Here is a 17,500-nt window from a genome sequence, read left to right on the forward strand (position 1 = left end):
ACACGAGAGAGAGAGAAAGAGAGAGAGACAGACCGAGTGAGAAAAGATAGAGAGATAGAGAGAGAGACACAAGAGAGAGGAAAAAGAGAGACACACACAAGAGAGAGAGAGAGAGAAAGAGAGAGAGACAGACCGAGTGAGAAAAGATATAGAGAGAGAGAGACACAAGAGAGAGAGAGAGAGACGAGAGAGAGAGAGAGAGAGAGAGAGAGAGAGAGACCGAGAGAGGAGAGAGAGAGAGACCGAGAAAGAGAGAGAGAGACCGAGAGAGGAGAGAGAGAAAGACCGAGAGAGAAGAGAGAGAGAGAGAGAGAGAGAGAGATGGAGAGAGAGAGAGAGAGAGAGAGAGAGAGAGAGAGAGATACCTAGAGAGGAGATAGATAAAGAACCTAGATATTGATGTATATATAATATAATATATATATATACAACCTATAGATAATATATATATATATATATTTATAACATATATATAATATATATGTAGATACATAACGATATATACTATAGAGAGAGAGAGAGAGATGGAGACAGAGAGAGAGAGAGAGAGTGAGTTCAAAGTGAATATGAGTAAATATAAAACCCCACCAGGACGAGTGTTTATGGCAGAGAAGCTGCAGGGATGCACTTTTCTGAGTGGAGAGATAAGATGAGATGAAGGAATAGACACAGGAGGAGGAGGAGGAGGAGGAGGACGAAGAGGCTTTTACATCTCACACACTCACATTTCTGATTCTGCTGAATTATTCACGCATCGCGAAGTGAGATTAAGAAAAAAAAGTGAAGGGCATTAAAACAAAGGAGAAAACTCTTAATGGAGACTTCGGCTTCTCACAGCTACAGCCGAGCTTTATCAAAACTATTGGCACCATCCACCTGGGTCTGTGCTTGTCCATGAGTCTGAGTTCTTAGGTGGAAGCTGATTCTCTCTCTCCTCCTGTTACTTCTTTTTGTTTGGAATAAATGCTGCAGTGGAAAGATGCTGTGAGTCTCTAGATAGAACGGCCAGATTTCCAGTGTGTAAGTGATCCTGAGGTTCACGCGTGGCACTCGGCCCGGTGTTTCCCTCGGCGTCTCCCGTGGATTCGGACTGAATTTATATGTCTCGGTTCTGCGTTAAACACGTCCTCCTGTCTAAAAGTCATCATTTCTGAACGTGCAGGAGGACGACAGGAGGAACACAACGCACACAACAACGGCTTTATGCTGCTCAGTATTCTCCTGCGCTATGTTACTGACCTCTTTTATTGTTTTTCCTCCTCCTCCTCCTCTTCCTCCTCCTCCTCCCTTATTGGGAAGTGTGATGGCTGTATTAAACCCCTCTGCGCTCTGAGTGTGTATCGATTGCTGGAGCGAGGCCGGCCAGACTAATGGCTGGGAGTTGGCTACTAATTGCTGCCATGCAGACGCGACACACTTCCTTTCCATCTCGCTTCACAACATCCTGTCACAGCCTCTTATCCTCTCACCTCTCTCTCTTTCTCTCTCTCTCATACACCCTCTCTCTCTCTCTCTCTCATACCCTCTCTCTCACACCTCTCTCTCATTCTCTTTCTCTCTCTCTCTCTCTTTCTCTCTCTCATACCCCCTCTCTCACCTCTCTCTCTCTCTCTCTTTCTCTCTCTCTCATACACCCTCTCTCTCTCCTCCGCGCCTCTCTCTCCTCTCTCTCTCTCCTACCCTCAATCTCTCGCTCGCTCGCTCCGGTCCGACGTCTCATCTCTCCTCTCTCTCTCTCTCATAGCCCGTCTCTCACTCATCGTCTCCTCGCTCTCGGGTCAGCACCTCGGTAATCCCCTCTCGGATCTCCTCTCTCTCTTCTCTCTCTCCATTCTACGCACCCTCTCGCTCACACTACACCCCCTCTCTCTCTTTCTCTCTCTCTCATACCCCCTCTCTCACACCTCTCTCTCATTCTCTCTCTCTCTTTCTCTCTCATATACTCTCTCCTCTCACCTCTCTCTCTTCTCCCTCTCCCCTGACACTCTCTCGCCACCCTCATTCATCCGCCCTCTCTCTCTCATACCCTCGCTCTCTCTCTCTCTCTCTCTCTCATACCCCCTCTTTCACGACCTCTCACTCACCTCTCTCTCTCTCTCATCACAAACACTCTCTCTCACATACCCCCTTTCACATACCCCCCATCTCTCATACCCTCTCTCTCTCTCTTCATACCATCTCTACTTCTCTCTCTCTCTCTCTCTCTCTCTCTCTCATACACTCTCTCTAACTCTTCCCTCTATCTCTCTTATACCCCCCCTCTCTCGTAACCCCCCCTCTCTCTCATGCATACCCCCTCTCTATCTCTTCTCTCTATCTCTCTTATCCCCCCTCTCTCATACCCCCTCTCTATCTCTTCTCTCTATCTCTCTTATCCCCCCCCCTCTCATACCCCCTCTCTATCTCTTCTCTCTATCTCTCGTATACCCCCCTCTTTCTTTCTCTCTCTCTCTCTCTCTCTCTTTCTTTAATACCCCATCTCTCATGCCCTCATCTGGTTAGAAATTTTGTACAAAATTCTGCAAACATTGTAAATACACTACAAAGATTTCTCTCCGTATGGGATGAAACTTTTGATGAGTCTTTCGAATAGTTAGTTAGTTAGTTAGTTAGTTAGTTAGTTAGTTAGTTAGTTAGTTAGTTAGATAGTTAGTTAGTTCGTTCGTTCGTTCGTTCGTTCGTTCGTTCGTTCGTTCTCCTTTAAAGGATTCAACACAAACACATAGTGAGAATGAAGCACAAACTAATAATACTTTGCTCTGATTTCCTTTTTCTTTTTTCCTCATAAAGTCTCATTATATAAATTCTACCCAAAACATTTGACCTGGTGTTTAAAATAAAAATGGAGACGGAGCATGTCGACAGGGTTTCGTGTGCGTTTGCTTTCATGCATTAATATAATTTAATGACATGAAATCCGGGTGAAATCAACATGAGCGCAGCACGAGATCTTTTCTCCTGTTCAGGACCTTGCAACAGGTTGCAGTCAGTGTGTGCTCCATTCATGACGGTGTTCAGTCAGCAGCGACTCTCTAATTACTGCATCCAGCAACCTGGCATATGCCACCTCCTCTCCTCCTCCTCCTCCTTCTCCTCCTCCTTCTTCTTCTTCTTCTTCTTCTTCTTCTTCTTCACCCTCCACCATCGATAGCAAGCTTTGTCCTTTTGCCTTTAAAAGCTTTCCTCAGAAATGTCAGCTATTAATGGCCTTCCCCAAGACAGGGCACTTTAATGCATCGTGTTATTGTAATACGGCACTGCATTAGATAGAGCAGAGAGAGCAGTGTGTAAGAGCATTAAACCGTGTGTGTTTGTGTAAGAGTGAGTGAGTGAGTGAGTGAGTGATGGCAGCTGTTTATGTTGCCTATCAGCTGATGGCTCAGACAAAATTCGATCTAATTCAGCCTTTTATATCGAAAAAGCTTTCACGGTTGGACTCCAAGGAAAGACCACAATTATCATTTAAAAAAATAAAAAAATTCGACGTTTGTCATTTATCTTGTTTCTCGCTAAAGTCGCATCACCAAAATCATAATTCTTTATTGATTCGTTCCTTCTCTGTCTGTCACGTTGTGTGACGTTCTGTATATGGAAATAAACCGGGTAAACGGATCTGAGAAAGAGAATCAAATGAGAAACGACTGACAGCCTTTGCAAGGACGAACAGTGAGCCGACGAACACTTATATATAATTTGATTTATTTATGTTTGTTTGTTTGTTTTGTTTAGACTTTTCCCACATTTTGTTTGTTATGTATCAAATATAGAGTTGTTTATATAATGTATAATATACATTTTATACGTTTTATCATCTCTTTTTTCTGATTTTATCTTTTTTTTTTTACTTGTCTTTTTTTTAGCAGATCTTCCTAAAAATGAGTAAAAAGTGTAAACATGTGCTTAATGATAGACTTTATTAGATAAATATTTAGGAAAGACAGCTTGCGTGATCACTGACACTCCCCTGGTAAACAAAACAAAAGCGAATGACTTCAGTAGCCTTGATGGCAGCTTCACACTCACTCTTATCGTCTCAGCAGCTCCATGAAGGTGAAACCTGTGATGCTTTTCCAACAAAAATCTCCTGTACACAAGAACTTGGCTGCAAAATGACTTGTTTTGGGAAGACATTCATACACCAACACCTACATCACGATTTTTATTTTCATAACTATTTTTTTCTGTATATACAGTATGTGTTAAGATTTTTTTTTAAGATTATTTACTGTAGTGATGGAAGGATTAAAGCGGCGATTCGTCATTATTTTACAGCGAAACCCAGGCCTTACTGTAATCAACAAGCTGACCTTGTTCCATCTGATAAAAGCATTTCTCTCGTATCTTGGCGTTAGGGCAAAGGGCGGGGCTTAATTCTGGGCCAGAACGATGAACCAAAAAAAAAAAAAAATGCAAACAAACCTGAAATGAGGAAACACGACCAATTGCGTATGTATCTTTAAAAAAATTGTGAAAGCGATATTATTTTTGCTTTAGAATAACGTTTGCATCACAGACCTACAGACACTTTTATATGTTACACATCGCAGCTTTAAGAGACGACGAGCGTTAACGCTGCAAAACGTTTTTTACTTCTTTTTTTTTAAGAAATGAAATATTCGACTTGTTTATGATAGAAGAATTAGTTTGTCTCTGGGGTTTGGATGCTCTTTGATCTCGATCTTGATAATGTATCAGTGACTGATGTGTGTGTCAGATTTATGTGTTTGTCTTAAATGAGACTGTTGCCGTATTCGTTCCGGTGTGTGTGTGTGTGTGTAAGAGAGAGAGAGGAAACAAGCGTGTGGGTGTGTGTTTGGCAGCTCTGAGAATGTGCGGTTTCCTGTGTGTTTTCTCACTTTGACAAGCTACAGTCATCATATGGCACTTACAGAGAGAGCGAAGCAGCTCAGGATTGTGATAAATATCAGCAGGGGAAAAAAAACATTAGTAATCGCTTTGTTTTTGTATTTTTTATTTTCTCAGCAGGTTCCTCCATCAGTAGTGAGTCCTCCCCTGTCTCTTCTCCAGCCACAAACCAGAGCTCTCCAGTGAGCACGCCCAAGCGCGGTCCCCTCGGCCCTGTCATAGTGCCCCCTGGGGGCCACAACGTGCCCAGCACCCCACCAGTTGTCACCATCGCCCCTACCAAAACGGTCAACGGCCTGTGGAGGAGCGAGAGCCGCCCTGTACGAGAGGTAACCTCCTCCTCACACCTTATTCTGTACACACAGGTTTGTTGCATTAATATTGTCTTGACTCAGTGATTTACCTGCTATTATTAATCCTACTGTTTATTTACAAATTGTGTTCATCCTTAGCTTAAAACTTTGTGCTCCTTACATTTGTAGTTAAAAACTATTTACTACTTTAACAACTTTAATCGTTTTCAAAATTGCTAATTTCTCATTTTTACGAGCTTTATGCTACAGAGCATTGTTTCTAAACCCTGTTTGTGAAATTATTTTACATAATACACATTTTTTTATGTAAAGTCAAAACTTAATCCCTGTTTATGGAGCTTTTGCTCGATTCCCCACTCGTAATATCCATTCCCTGTTTACAAATGAAATGCTACAGAATGTTGACGTGCGATCCTTACGGTATTTACACGTTTTACACTTTAACATTGACAAACTAACAAACCGGAACATTGTCACTAAAGCCCTATTCGGACGGGATCAGTTCTACGTGGGGACGTGGAGGTAAAGTAATTATTACCAGAGCTTCTCTGTGATTTTAGTCCCGTCCGAATGCGCCATCTCGGTAATCATTACGGACGATGTCAGTAAAGATTACGGCGACTTTTACCTTCTGTAAAAAGGTCCGGAAAAATGACCTCAGGTAATACTGATCCCGTCCGAATCGACCCGCTGTAAATATGTACGGTAAAATTCCGTCATTTCCTGTTTAAAAGTAGTTTTTGGCGCGTTTTACAAGCATGGAGGCGCCAAGTTGTCTGTTTGCACACGTGATAACAGGAAGCAACGTCATACGCACGTGACGACAAGGAGGTTACTGTGGTGCGTAAAGCGAGTTACCCCTCGCACTTCTGCTAGTTTTACTGAGATGTCTTGTCCCGTACGAATTGGCCAATTAATATTACAGACGTCCTGAGGTAAAATTGCATTACTCCACGTCCCCACGTAAAACTAATCCCGTCCGAATAGGGCTTAAGTCACTTCTTATGCATTTTAACCTGAGTAACTTGTTACCGAATGACCACTTAAACTGTTTAACGATTCGATCAAATCCCACACAGCGCATACATCCGTCTTGAGTTCCAGTCCTTTTTTTATGAACGTTAAGCTGTTTAACATCTATTCTAAATGTCTTCGGGGGGATTTGATCCTGCGTAACCTTGATTTGAAGCTGGATCGTTTTAATTGGAAATGTCTGTATACGAACTTTAGACTGTGTAACGTCGATTCTAAATCAATTCCCACACAATGTGCACACTTAATCACACACACACACACACACACACACACACACACACACACACACACACACACACACTTGTTTGTCGAGGGATTAGTGGCTTAACGACACGCCATGGCAGAATGTCAGAGACATATGTGCATGTGACACAGCTTCCCCTCCCCACCATGTGAAACAATACCGAAAGGCCACCGGGTTGAAGGATTCGACAACAACCGACATCTGTGCCCAACCCCAAACGCCACACACGCATACACACGTCTCATACCCCCCCCAATCCTTGCGGCAGTCAAGTGCATCCTTCTATCCTCTCTTTCTCTCTCTCTCTCTCTCTCTCTCTCTCTCTCTCTTTCTTCTTTGAAACAGGATAAAGAATTACGCTCACGCTCTAATCTTTCCTGTTCGCATGCACTAACATTAACGGCAGCCGAACTCGTTACCCAAGAGGCGAGTTCGCAGGTTGCGAAAGCGGAGCGGAAAGCATCATCTGTTCCCCGCTTTGGCTTCCTTCTGACCCCTACGACCGACTCCGTTAGCCCGGGGTTTCAGTAGAGGTCAGAGGTCGATATAAGAGTATGCTTCAGCTTCAGATTCAGCTTCCGACACGGACAAAACGATTGAAATAAACTTTACTGTTGAGTAAACATGTTATCCATGTAGGAACTCTTCATTACGCTGGGTGTGCTGTCAGAGTGTGTGTGTGTGTGTGTGTGTGTGTGTGTGTGTGTGTGTGTGTGTGTGTGTGTGTGTGTGTGTGTGTGTGTGTGTGTGAGACAGAGAGAGAGCGAATGAGACAAGATGGAGTGTGGCTTTGCTCTCGGTGAAGGCTGCCGTTCTGCTGCTGCAGCTTGTAATTGCTTCTTAATTGCCAATTCGGATTTATCGCTCCATCTGAGTGACGCCAGCGTATGCCGTACTGATGCGCACGGTTTCACCAGCGCTTTATCATGGGGAGGGCAGGGGGCAGGCGTTCACGTGCTGTGTGTGTGTGTGTGTGTGTGTGTGTGTGTGTGTGTGTGTGTGTGTGTGTGTGTGTGTGTGTGTGTGTGTGTGTGACCAAAGCCTTTTTTTCCCCCAACACAATAAGAACACACACTCAAAGAGTCGATCACTCCTGAACTAAGATAAACCATTTTAAATGACGGCTCTTAATTAGATTGATTGTCGCTTGACAGTTTCCAGATGTGGGGTTTTTTTGTTTGTTTGTTTGTTTGTTTGTTTGTTTGTTTCATCTTTATCTGTATATATCTGACCACACTGGGGAGTTTTGGAGCGAGATTCAATGTGTGTTTTGCTCGCCGCTGAACAAGGTTACGTCGAGGGTCATACTTCATCACAGGCAGACAAAAGACACAAAGGCGGAGCAGGGCCAGGCAGCAGACAGGCCTCGGGCTCCTAACACAGCACATGCTCTTTCATTTTTAATGTGTGCAGGCCCACCACACACCTGCTGGCCCTCTGAGACACAACGTACACACACACACACCGTGCCAGAGGTAACGTGGTGCAGAACTCTGAGGGTGCTAAAGACAAAATGGCCAGCAGAGGGCACTGGTGTGCGTTTTGGAAATGGACAGGAAGCCGGTTTTAAACGTGAATTCTTAGTGTTTTGTTTTTTTGTGTCATCGTCGTAAAATAGTCAGTTTTAACATTCTAACAAGTTTCTGTACGCAACACTAATCTTGATACAACAAAAATAAAACTAGTATATTCTTTAGTAATGGTTAATTTCATGAATTCGTACTGACCGATTTTATTGTTCATCGTTTGATATATATATGTTTTGTAAATGTATCTGATTCTATTGGTTTAAAAAAAAAAACAGTAATCTCGAGGGCCGTACGATCTCCAAACCAGCTCACAAAACTCGCAGTTGCCTCAAGGCGCAAAGTCGAGCACTGTCATCTTAATGAGGCAGATTAAAAAGCAATTAAGACTTCTTACAATTTGTGGTAGGGAGTCATTGAACAGGGAGCATCAGATCCCTTCTTCTCTCAACTGTGTGCTGAACAGATGTCGTGTAATAGCAGAAATGGACGTCGTGCCATTTTCTTGCCGCGAGAGCCGCAACATACACGTCCAAAGCCATCTATTTGATTTACAGCGTGGAAATCTCCTCTCCGAGCGTCTGTATTTCTTCTCTATGGCGTTCAATCAGCATGAGATGCTGCGGCTAAATGTCAGCAGATGAGCCACAGATTAAAGAAAAGAAAAGCAGGACTAATAGACGGGTGTGTAGCATTCTACATCGCCCGTGCCGTCTCTGTGATACTCGCAGTGGAGGTAGGAAACCAGGAGGGGGTTCGAGATGCCTCTGATTTTGACTTCTTTTGACGTATCTGAAGCACTTTTCTGCCTGGGTGCACATCAGCGAGTGACCCTCCTCCTTCTCGTCCCCGCGAGCGCTTACAAAGCCATTAGCAGTGCCGGGTACTCAGGAGAGGCAGGAGGGGTCAGGGGGCATGTGTGGGCGCCGACTCGCTGCTAAGTGGAGAGCGTTAAACAGAGAGATAAAGAGGAACTGACAGGGAGGAGGTACAAGCACCAGAGGCATTTAATATTACATGTGAGCAGTGTTGAGTGGTGACGGGTCATTGGCTGGGACACAGAGGTAATGGTGCTCTAAATGGGCTTTCCTCCAGAGGAACGCTGCCAAAAGGATGTCCACAGTTTCACACAGCTTCACTCAGCATTCCCTCCCCACCTGTCTGCGTCGCTCCGACTCTGAGGCGTCCGTACGCCGCGCCTTTTCTTCCTCAACTCTCACCACATACATCTACTGCTCTTCGGCGACTCGTTCGTCTCAGTGGCTCTGTCTGAACTGCTTGTGTAGGTTCTGTGCAAAGAAAAAGTCTTTATAGATTTCAAGGTTCTTATTAAAAGTGCTGTGTGTGTGTGTTGCTGTAAGACTAATCTAACGAGACAAGTGTGTCATTCTCAGTATCTCCACTGCATTAAAGCTTTCTATCTCTCTGAATCTGTCTTTCTCACAGTCAGAGTCGGGCCCCCGTGGTGTCAGTCGAGAGCGTTTGCAGCCTGAGGCTCAGGAAAAGGGCGGCCCTTCTGTTCCAGCCCACCTCATAGGAAATCCGTATGCGTTTGGCCTGACGTCTGGATCTGTGATGCAGGATTCACGCTTTCAGCCCCTTAAGTAAGTATGACTTTCTAAAACACACTGAGGGACCAGGGATTGGTTCACGCCCAAGCTAGCACCAGAACCGTCTCTCTAGTCTTGGAAGGCCGACAGTGCTGACACCCGTAAATGAATTTTTTTACGTCTAGCAGCCTGCAAAGGCAGATGCCCCATGGCGTGCCCCCCACCGGAGTACCAGAGGAGTACCTGCGCGGTTTCCGTCCATACGCTACGGCCGAGGACCTGCGCATGCCCTCACTGCCCCTGGGCCTGGACCCGGCCACTGCTGCGGCCGCTGCCGCTAATTATTATCACCCCAGCTACCTGGTTCACCCCTCATTCTCCCCTTACAGGTAAAAGCATACATGATCCCCCTTTTCTTTGTTATTCAATATCTATCTATCTATCTGGATAGTTATGCAAATTTCATCAACACACAAAAAAAATGTAATAAAAACAAATATCTAGACTGGAGTGTTTTTTAACCCATTTGATCCTCCCATTGCCTCCTGACACAGACACATCCCTCAGGAGAATAACTCTCTACACCCTTTTCTCTTGTCCTGTCTCTATCTAAGGATGGACGATCCTTTCTTGTCGGCACTGAGGTCTCCATTTTATCCATTACCTGCAGGGGGTGCTCTGCCCCCACTGCACCCATCTGCCATGCCCATGCATCTCCCAGGGGTGCGTTACCCTGGTGACCTCAGCCATGCCTCGCTGTCCAGTCTGCAGTCTGAGAGGTAAGCGAGCGCACACACACACACACACACACACACACACACATATACACAGACATCAGTACTGACACACACACACACACACACACACACTCTCAAATATATTTGTGAGTGTTATGAAAGCTGACCTCACCCCATCCCCCCTTTCCTCTCTTCCTTCGTGTGTCATTTTCCCCAGGCTCCATATGGAGGATGAGCTTCGTCATAGAGAGAGGGAGCGCGAAAGAGATCGCGAGCGGGAAAAGGAGCGGGAGCGAGAGGCAGAGCGAGAGAAAGAGCGAGAACGGGAGCGAGAACGAGAGCGAGAGCGAGAAAAGGAGCTCGAGAGAGAGCGGGAGAGGGAGCGGGAAAGAGAAAGGGAGCGGGAGAGAGAGAAAGAAAGAGAGCGGGAGAGGGAGAGAGACAGAGAGCTGGAGAGACAGAAGGAGAGAGCAGCGCGAGAGAAGGAGCTTCAGGTGTCCAAGGCCATGGAGGGTCACTACCTGGCTGAGCTCCACGCTCTGAGAGGACAGGCAGAGGAACGAGTGAAGGCTGCCGAGAGACTCACTCCCAACAGAGCAGGTAACACAGGGACGTGTGATGTATCACGCTTTATCTTGCTGTCTATACTATGCTATGCTACACTCTACTATACTAAACTGTACTATACTTACTATACTACACTTTACTATGCTACACTCTACTACACTATACTACACTATATTATACCATACTGTACTATGACACACTTCACTACACTCTACTGTACTATACTATATTATTCTACACTGTACTATACTGTACTATATTACACTTTACTATACTACACTACACTATACTACACTATATTACACTTTACTATACTACACTATACTACACTATATTACACTTTACTATACTACACTATATTACACTTTACTATACTACACTATACTACACTATATTACACTTTACTATACTACACTACACTATACTACACTATATTACACTTTACTATACTACACTATATTACACTTTACTATACTACACTACACTATACTACACTATATTACACTTTACTATACTACACTATACTACACTATATTACACTTTACTATACTACACTACACTATACTACACTATATTACACTACACTATACTACACTATATTACACTTTACTATACTACACTATACTACACTATATTACACTTTACTATACTACACTACACTATACTACACTATATTACACTTTACTATACTACACTATACTACACTATATTACACTTTACTATACTACACTATACTACACTATATTACACTTTACTATACTACACTATATTACACTTTACTATACTACACTATACTACACTATATTACACTTTACTATACTACACTACACTATACTACACTATATTACACTTTACTATACTACACTATATTACACTTTACTATACTACACTATATTACACTTTACTATACTACACTATACTACACTATATTACACTTTACTATACTACACTACACTATACTACACTATATTACACTTTACTATACTACCCTACACTATACTACACTATATTACACTTTACTATACTACCCTACACTATACTACACTATATTACACTTTACTATACTACACTATACTACACTATATTACACTTTACTATACTACACTATATTACACTTTACTATACTACACTACACTATACTACACTATATTACACTTTACTATACTACACTACACTATACTACACTATATTACACTTTACTATACTACCCTACACCATTATACTGTTCTATCAGACACCTCTGCATTGGAGCATGACAGGATAAATGTAGCATATGTTATATTACACTATATACACAACTGTACTACGCTATACACTACTATACAGCACTATACTACAGACCATTTTACTACACTGTACACCACACTATACTACACTATACACCACACTATACTACACTATACACCACACTATACTACACTATACATCACACTATACTACACTATACTACACTATACATCACATTATACTACACTATACTACACTATACACCACACTATACTGCACTATACACCACACTATACTACACTATACATCACACTTTACTACACTATACATCACATTATACTACACTATACTACACTATACACCACACTATACTGCACTATACATCACACTTTACTACACTATACATCACACTATACTACACTATACTACACTATACACCACACTATACTACACTATACACCACACTATACTACACTATACACCACACCACACTATACTACACTATACACCACACTATACTACACTATACACCACACTATACTACACTATACACCACACTATACTACACTATACACCACACTATACTACACTATACACCACACTATACTACACTATACACCACACTATACTACACTATACACCACACTATACTACACTATACTACACTATACATCACACTATACTACACTATACTACACTATACATCACACTATACTACACTATACACCACACTATACTACACTATACACCACACTATACTACACTATACACCACACTATACTACACTATACACCCCACTATACTACACTATACACCACACTATACTACACTATACACCACACTATACTACACTATACACCCCACTATACTACACTATACACCACACTATACTACACTATACATCACACTGTACTACACCACACTATACTACACTATACACCAGACTATACTACACTATACACCACACTATACTACACTATACATCACACTGTACTACACTATACTACACTATACTACACTATACATCACACTGTACTACACCACACTATACTACACTATACACCAGACTATACTACACTATACACCACACTATACTACACTATACACCACACTATACTACACCACACTATACTACACTATACACCACACTATACTACACTATACACCACACTATACTACACTATACACCACACTATACTACTATACAGGACTATACTACACCCCACTATACTACACTAAGTCTAACACACGAGTGCACTTAGAGTCGTCTTATCATGTTCCAGATCCTGTGAAATGATATCGTATGGTGGAATGGAATGTGATATAGCAAAGTATAGCATTGTATAGTACAGTATAGCATAATGTGACGTAGTGTAAAGTTAATAAAGCTGGTATATTGTAGTATAATAAAAATGGTCTTATTAAATGTAGTAAAATATAGTGATGTATTCTAACACAATATTAAGTTATTGATGTGCACTAGATATACATTATATTAGATAAACAACATGTGGACACCTGACCATCACGTCTATATGGTTTGTTTGTTGCACTTCCTTCTCCTTCTAAACCAGTGTGTTTCCTTTCCAGATAAAACCAAAGAGCCCACCCTCCCCGCTCCTAAACCAATCCAGGCTGGCCTGCACCCTTCAATAAGCTCCTCCCACCATCCGGTGCCCACTCTGATTTCCGCACACGGCATGTACCTCGGACCAGGTGGGACGGGACCCGGTGCTCTGACGCCCGCCATGATTCTGCAGCGCAACAACGAGGAGGAGCGGTGGCTGGCTCGGCAGAGGAAACTGCGGCAGGAGAAAGAGGACAGACAGTACCAAGTGTCTGAGTTTCGCCAGCAGGTTCTGGAGCAACATCTAGACATTGGCCGGCCAGGAGATGTGCCTGAACTACGGAACGAGGGGCCGAGGTACAGAGGCTCACATTTTCGGGATTAAAAGAACCTTACACTCGTTTGTTTTGCTTGAAGAAGCAAATCGAGACTTTTGAGATATTTATGCCGTTCCTTAGCCAGCTAATTGTTTCTAATTTGCATATCATGGATATTCATAAAACTAGACATAATAAGGTATAGATGTTTCTAGGCCATTCTTAGCAATATCTTAGGTATTTAGATTTCATTTTCAAACTTTTTTTTTTGTAATTTAAAAGAGCACAACATAGGGTACGGTTTCTCTGACTTTTTCGGTGGCCGTGTACACTCCTCGTTTCCATGGCGACATAGCGTCTATTTGGGAAGCTGCACTATTCTTGGTGTCAGTGTTACTCTGGGTTCTGGCATCGCTGCAGGGTGGCTGTTTGAAGTGTGTGCATGCATAGAGAGAGAGAGAGTGGGAGAGAGAGAGAGAGAGAGCGGGGGGGGGAGAGAGAGAGAGAGAGAGAGAGAGAGAGAGAGAGAGAGAGAGGAATTGTCTTTGATTTTGATAGCACTAGAGGAAGTGACTATGATGTGTTCCAGATGATTTTTTATTTTTTTTGCATCGTTTCCTTTGTATTACTCATTTCTGATCCGACAAGCCTCATTACACACTCACACTCACACACACTTATGATGCTGATAATTATTGTTTAACCTGTTGAGGCTCTGACCTCAGCGATAGTCACACACGGGAACCTCCGCACTTTGTTTACAGTCGGCTTTTCTACCTGCGTAACACGAGCTCTTGCTTTTGTTGCATTCAAGAGGTCAGATCCCGTGAAAGACTTAGTGGTGGTTTTACGGATGAGTGAACCTGTGTGTATGTGTGTGTGTGTGTGTGTGTGTGTGTGTGTGTGTGTGTGTGTGTGTGTGTGTGTGTGTGAGAGAGTCCCACACTGATAATTACAGCTCTGGTGTGATCAGGTGTCTCAGCACGCTCTGATCTGATTAGCTTCTTTGAGGGTTAAGGACATATTTAATGAAGGAGTCTCAGCCACAGAAAGAGAACTAGAGGAAATAGACGTCCACTAAAAAGCCATTTTTGTACAATCGACTTTATTTTTATGTACCAGAATATTACTAGGATTAAAATGCGTGGGTTTTTTTTTAGCACTTTTGCACATTTGCAACTCTTTGTTTTCCACACAGGCCCATTCCAAACCACCAGGAACCCGGCAGCCGTGAGCGCGATATCCATCCCCAACTCAACGCTCCTCCACCTCTCATCTCCCCCAAACCTCAGCCCAGAGACCATGCCCCTGCTCCACCCACCACCCTCTGGAACCCCGCCTCCCTCATAGAGACCTCCACGGAGTCAAGGCGGACTCTCCACGAGCCACATTCAGGTCCCTACGACATCAGCCGCCTTGCTCCGCCTCTCACCAAAACCGAGCGCCATTTCAGCTCTGAAAAGCCTAAAGACGGACACGAGAAGTTCCCACTCGTCCGGCCTACGGGGTTCTCGGAGCCCCGCCCTTTCCTGGCTGAGCTGGAGAAATCCACACAGTCCTTTTTAAACCAGCAGAGGGCAGCGCTGAGTCTGAGCACGCAATACGGAGAGCTGAGCGGTACTCTGAAGAGCAGTGCTGTCCATAAGGGCCTTTCGGGACCACCGATGAGGTCAGGAAGCGATACGGTGCTCGTGTACGATGAATATCTGCAGCTGCATCGACGACCGGTTAGCAAACTGGACCTGGAGGAGAGGAGGAGGAGGGAAGCGAGAGAGAAAGGTGGGTTGTGTTTTAGCATTGAAGTAAACGTTGGATTAAGATTCGAATCTATCTTGGAATAAAGCTTACAATATAAACATAAACAATATGTGTATGTAGACCCATGTACCTGGGTCTTGATTACAGCCTTATGTGTGTACGAGTGACAAATTTTCCATCCACGATATAAAATGGTCTTTTTCAGATAAAGCAGATAAAGGGTCATGGTTTCTGACACACAGCTTAACTCCCTCTTGTTATCAAGTGTCTAGAATATTAATAACTCATCGTCTGTGTCGAATCGAGCGCTGAGTGACTCGGGCATGCTGTCGTACGCAGGGTATTACTACGAGCTGGATGACTCGTACGACGAGAGCGATGAAGAGGAGGTGAGAGCTCATCTCCGGAGAGTGGCCGAGCAACCGCCACTCAAACTGGACGACTCCACTGAGGTAATGCAGTGCTGCACACTCAAAAAGGCACTTCACACTCACACACATCACTCTAATGCTGTATGGGTGATAATTAAAGCACTGAAAAAAATCCTTTCTCTCTCGTTCTCTCTCTCTCTCTCTCTCTCTCTCTCTTTCTCTCTCTTTCTCTCTCTTTCTCTCTCTCTCTCTCTCTCTCTCTCTCTCTCTGTGCTCCTCACTCTGGCTGTAGAAGTTGGAGTTTCTGCGGATGTTCTGTTTGACCACCATGTCTCGGCGTGAAGAGCTGATGGAACATAAAAGGAGGAAGAGGAGGAGGATGCTGCGGGAACGAAGCCCTTCGCCTCCGGCTGTGGCCAGCAAGCGCCTGCCTCCGCCGCTTAGCACCCGCTTCACTCCTGAGGAGATGGACAACGGCCCGGAGCTGGAGGCCAAAAAACGCTTTCTCACCATGTTCAGCCTCAATCACCTGAGCATGCAGCAGAGGAAAGGTATATAGTGTATGCACACACACACACCTCACAACACACACACACACACACACACACACACACACACACACACACACACCTCACAACACACACACACCTCGCAATACACACATCACACACACTCGCACCACACCACAACACCACAACATCACAACACACAACACACAAACACACCCCACACACACAACAACACACCACACACACCACACAACAACACAACCTCACAAACACACCACCACACACACACACACCTCACAACACACACACACACACACACACACACACCTCACAACACACACACACACCTCACAACACACACACACACCTCACAACACACACCTCACAACACACACACACACCTCACAACACACACACACCTCGCAATACACACATCTCACAACACACACACACACCTCGCAATACACACATCTCACAACACATACACACACCTCACAACACACACCTCACAACACACACACACCTCACAACACACACACACCTCACAACACACACACCTCACAACACACAACTCACAACACACACACACACCTCACAACACACACACACACACACACACCTCACAACACACACACACCTCGCAATACACACATCTCACAACACACACACCTCACAACACACACACACCTCCGATTTATATTAATATCACGATCGTTTCTATAGTAACAGCGCATTGAGTGGAATCTGTTTAGCGGATGCTCCACATGATTATTAATACAGATATTCGTTTTATGGCAGGAGTCTCCAGTGTCAGTGCATTGGAACTGTTTTCCAACATCATATAAACAGGAGTTTTACACTTCATGCTTTTTTGGGGGGATTTTTGATCTGCTATAAACAGTCTTAAAGTTT

General features: G+C 43.8%; 1 protein-coding gene across 8 annotated transcripts in view; it reads left to right on the top strand.

Moving 5' to 3' along the window:
* gse1b (Gse1 coiled-coil protein b) overlaps window positions 1–17,500 on the top strand; it is a 47,636-nt gene that overhangs the window by 22,657 nt on the left and 7,479 nt on the right. For 4 of the 8 annotated variants that reach the window (XM_047822679.1, XM_047822674.1, XM_047822681.1 and 1 more), the window contains exons 3-11: window positions 4,984–5,231; window positions 9,432–9,589; window positions 9,721–9,924; window positions 10,150–10,314; window positions 10,490–10,872; window positions 13,657–13,990; window positions 15,149–15,729; window positions 16,048–16,160; window positions 16,372–16,630. In XM_047822679.1, coding sequence (XP_047678635.1) covers window positions 4,984–5,231; window positions 9,432–9,589; window positions 9,721–9,924; window positions 10,150–10,314; window positions 10,490–10,872; window positions 13,657–13,990; window positions 15,149–15,729; window positions 16,048–16,160; window positions 16,372–16,630 — 2,445 coding nt within the window. The remainder of the gene's footprint in view (window positions 1–4,983; window positions 5,232–9,431; window positions 9,590–9,720; window positions 9,925–10,149; window positions 10,315–10,489; window positions 10,873–13,656; window positions 13,991–15,148; window positions 15,730–16,047; window positions 16,161–16,371; window positions 16,631–17,500) is intronic. The other 4 variants (XM_047822676.1, XM_047822675.1, XM_047822678.1 and 1 more) reach the window with 4 other exon arrangements.

Source organism: Tachysurus fulvidraco, chromosome 13 (assembly GCF_022655615.1).
Source record: "Tachysurus fulvidraco isolate hzauxx_2018 chromosome 13, HZAU_PFXX_2.0, whole genome shotgun sequence".
NCBI lineage: Eukaryota > Metazoa > Chordata > Actinopteri > Siluriformes > Bagridae > Tachysurus > Tachysurus fulvidraco.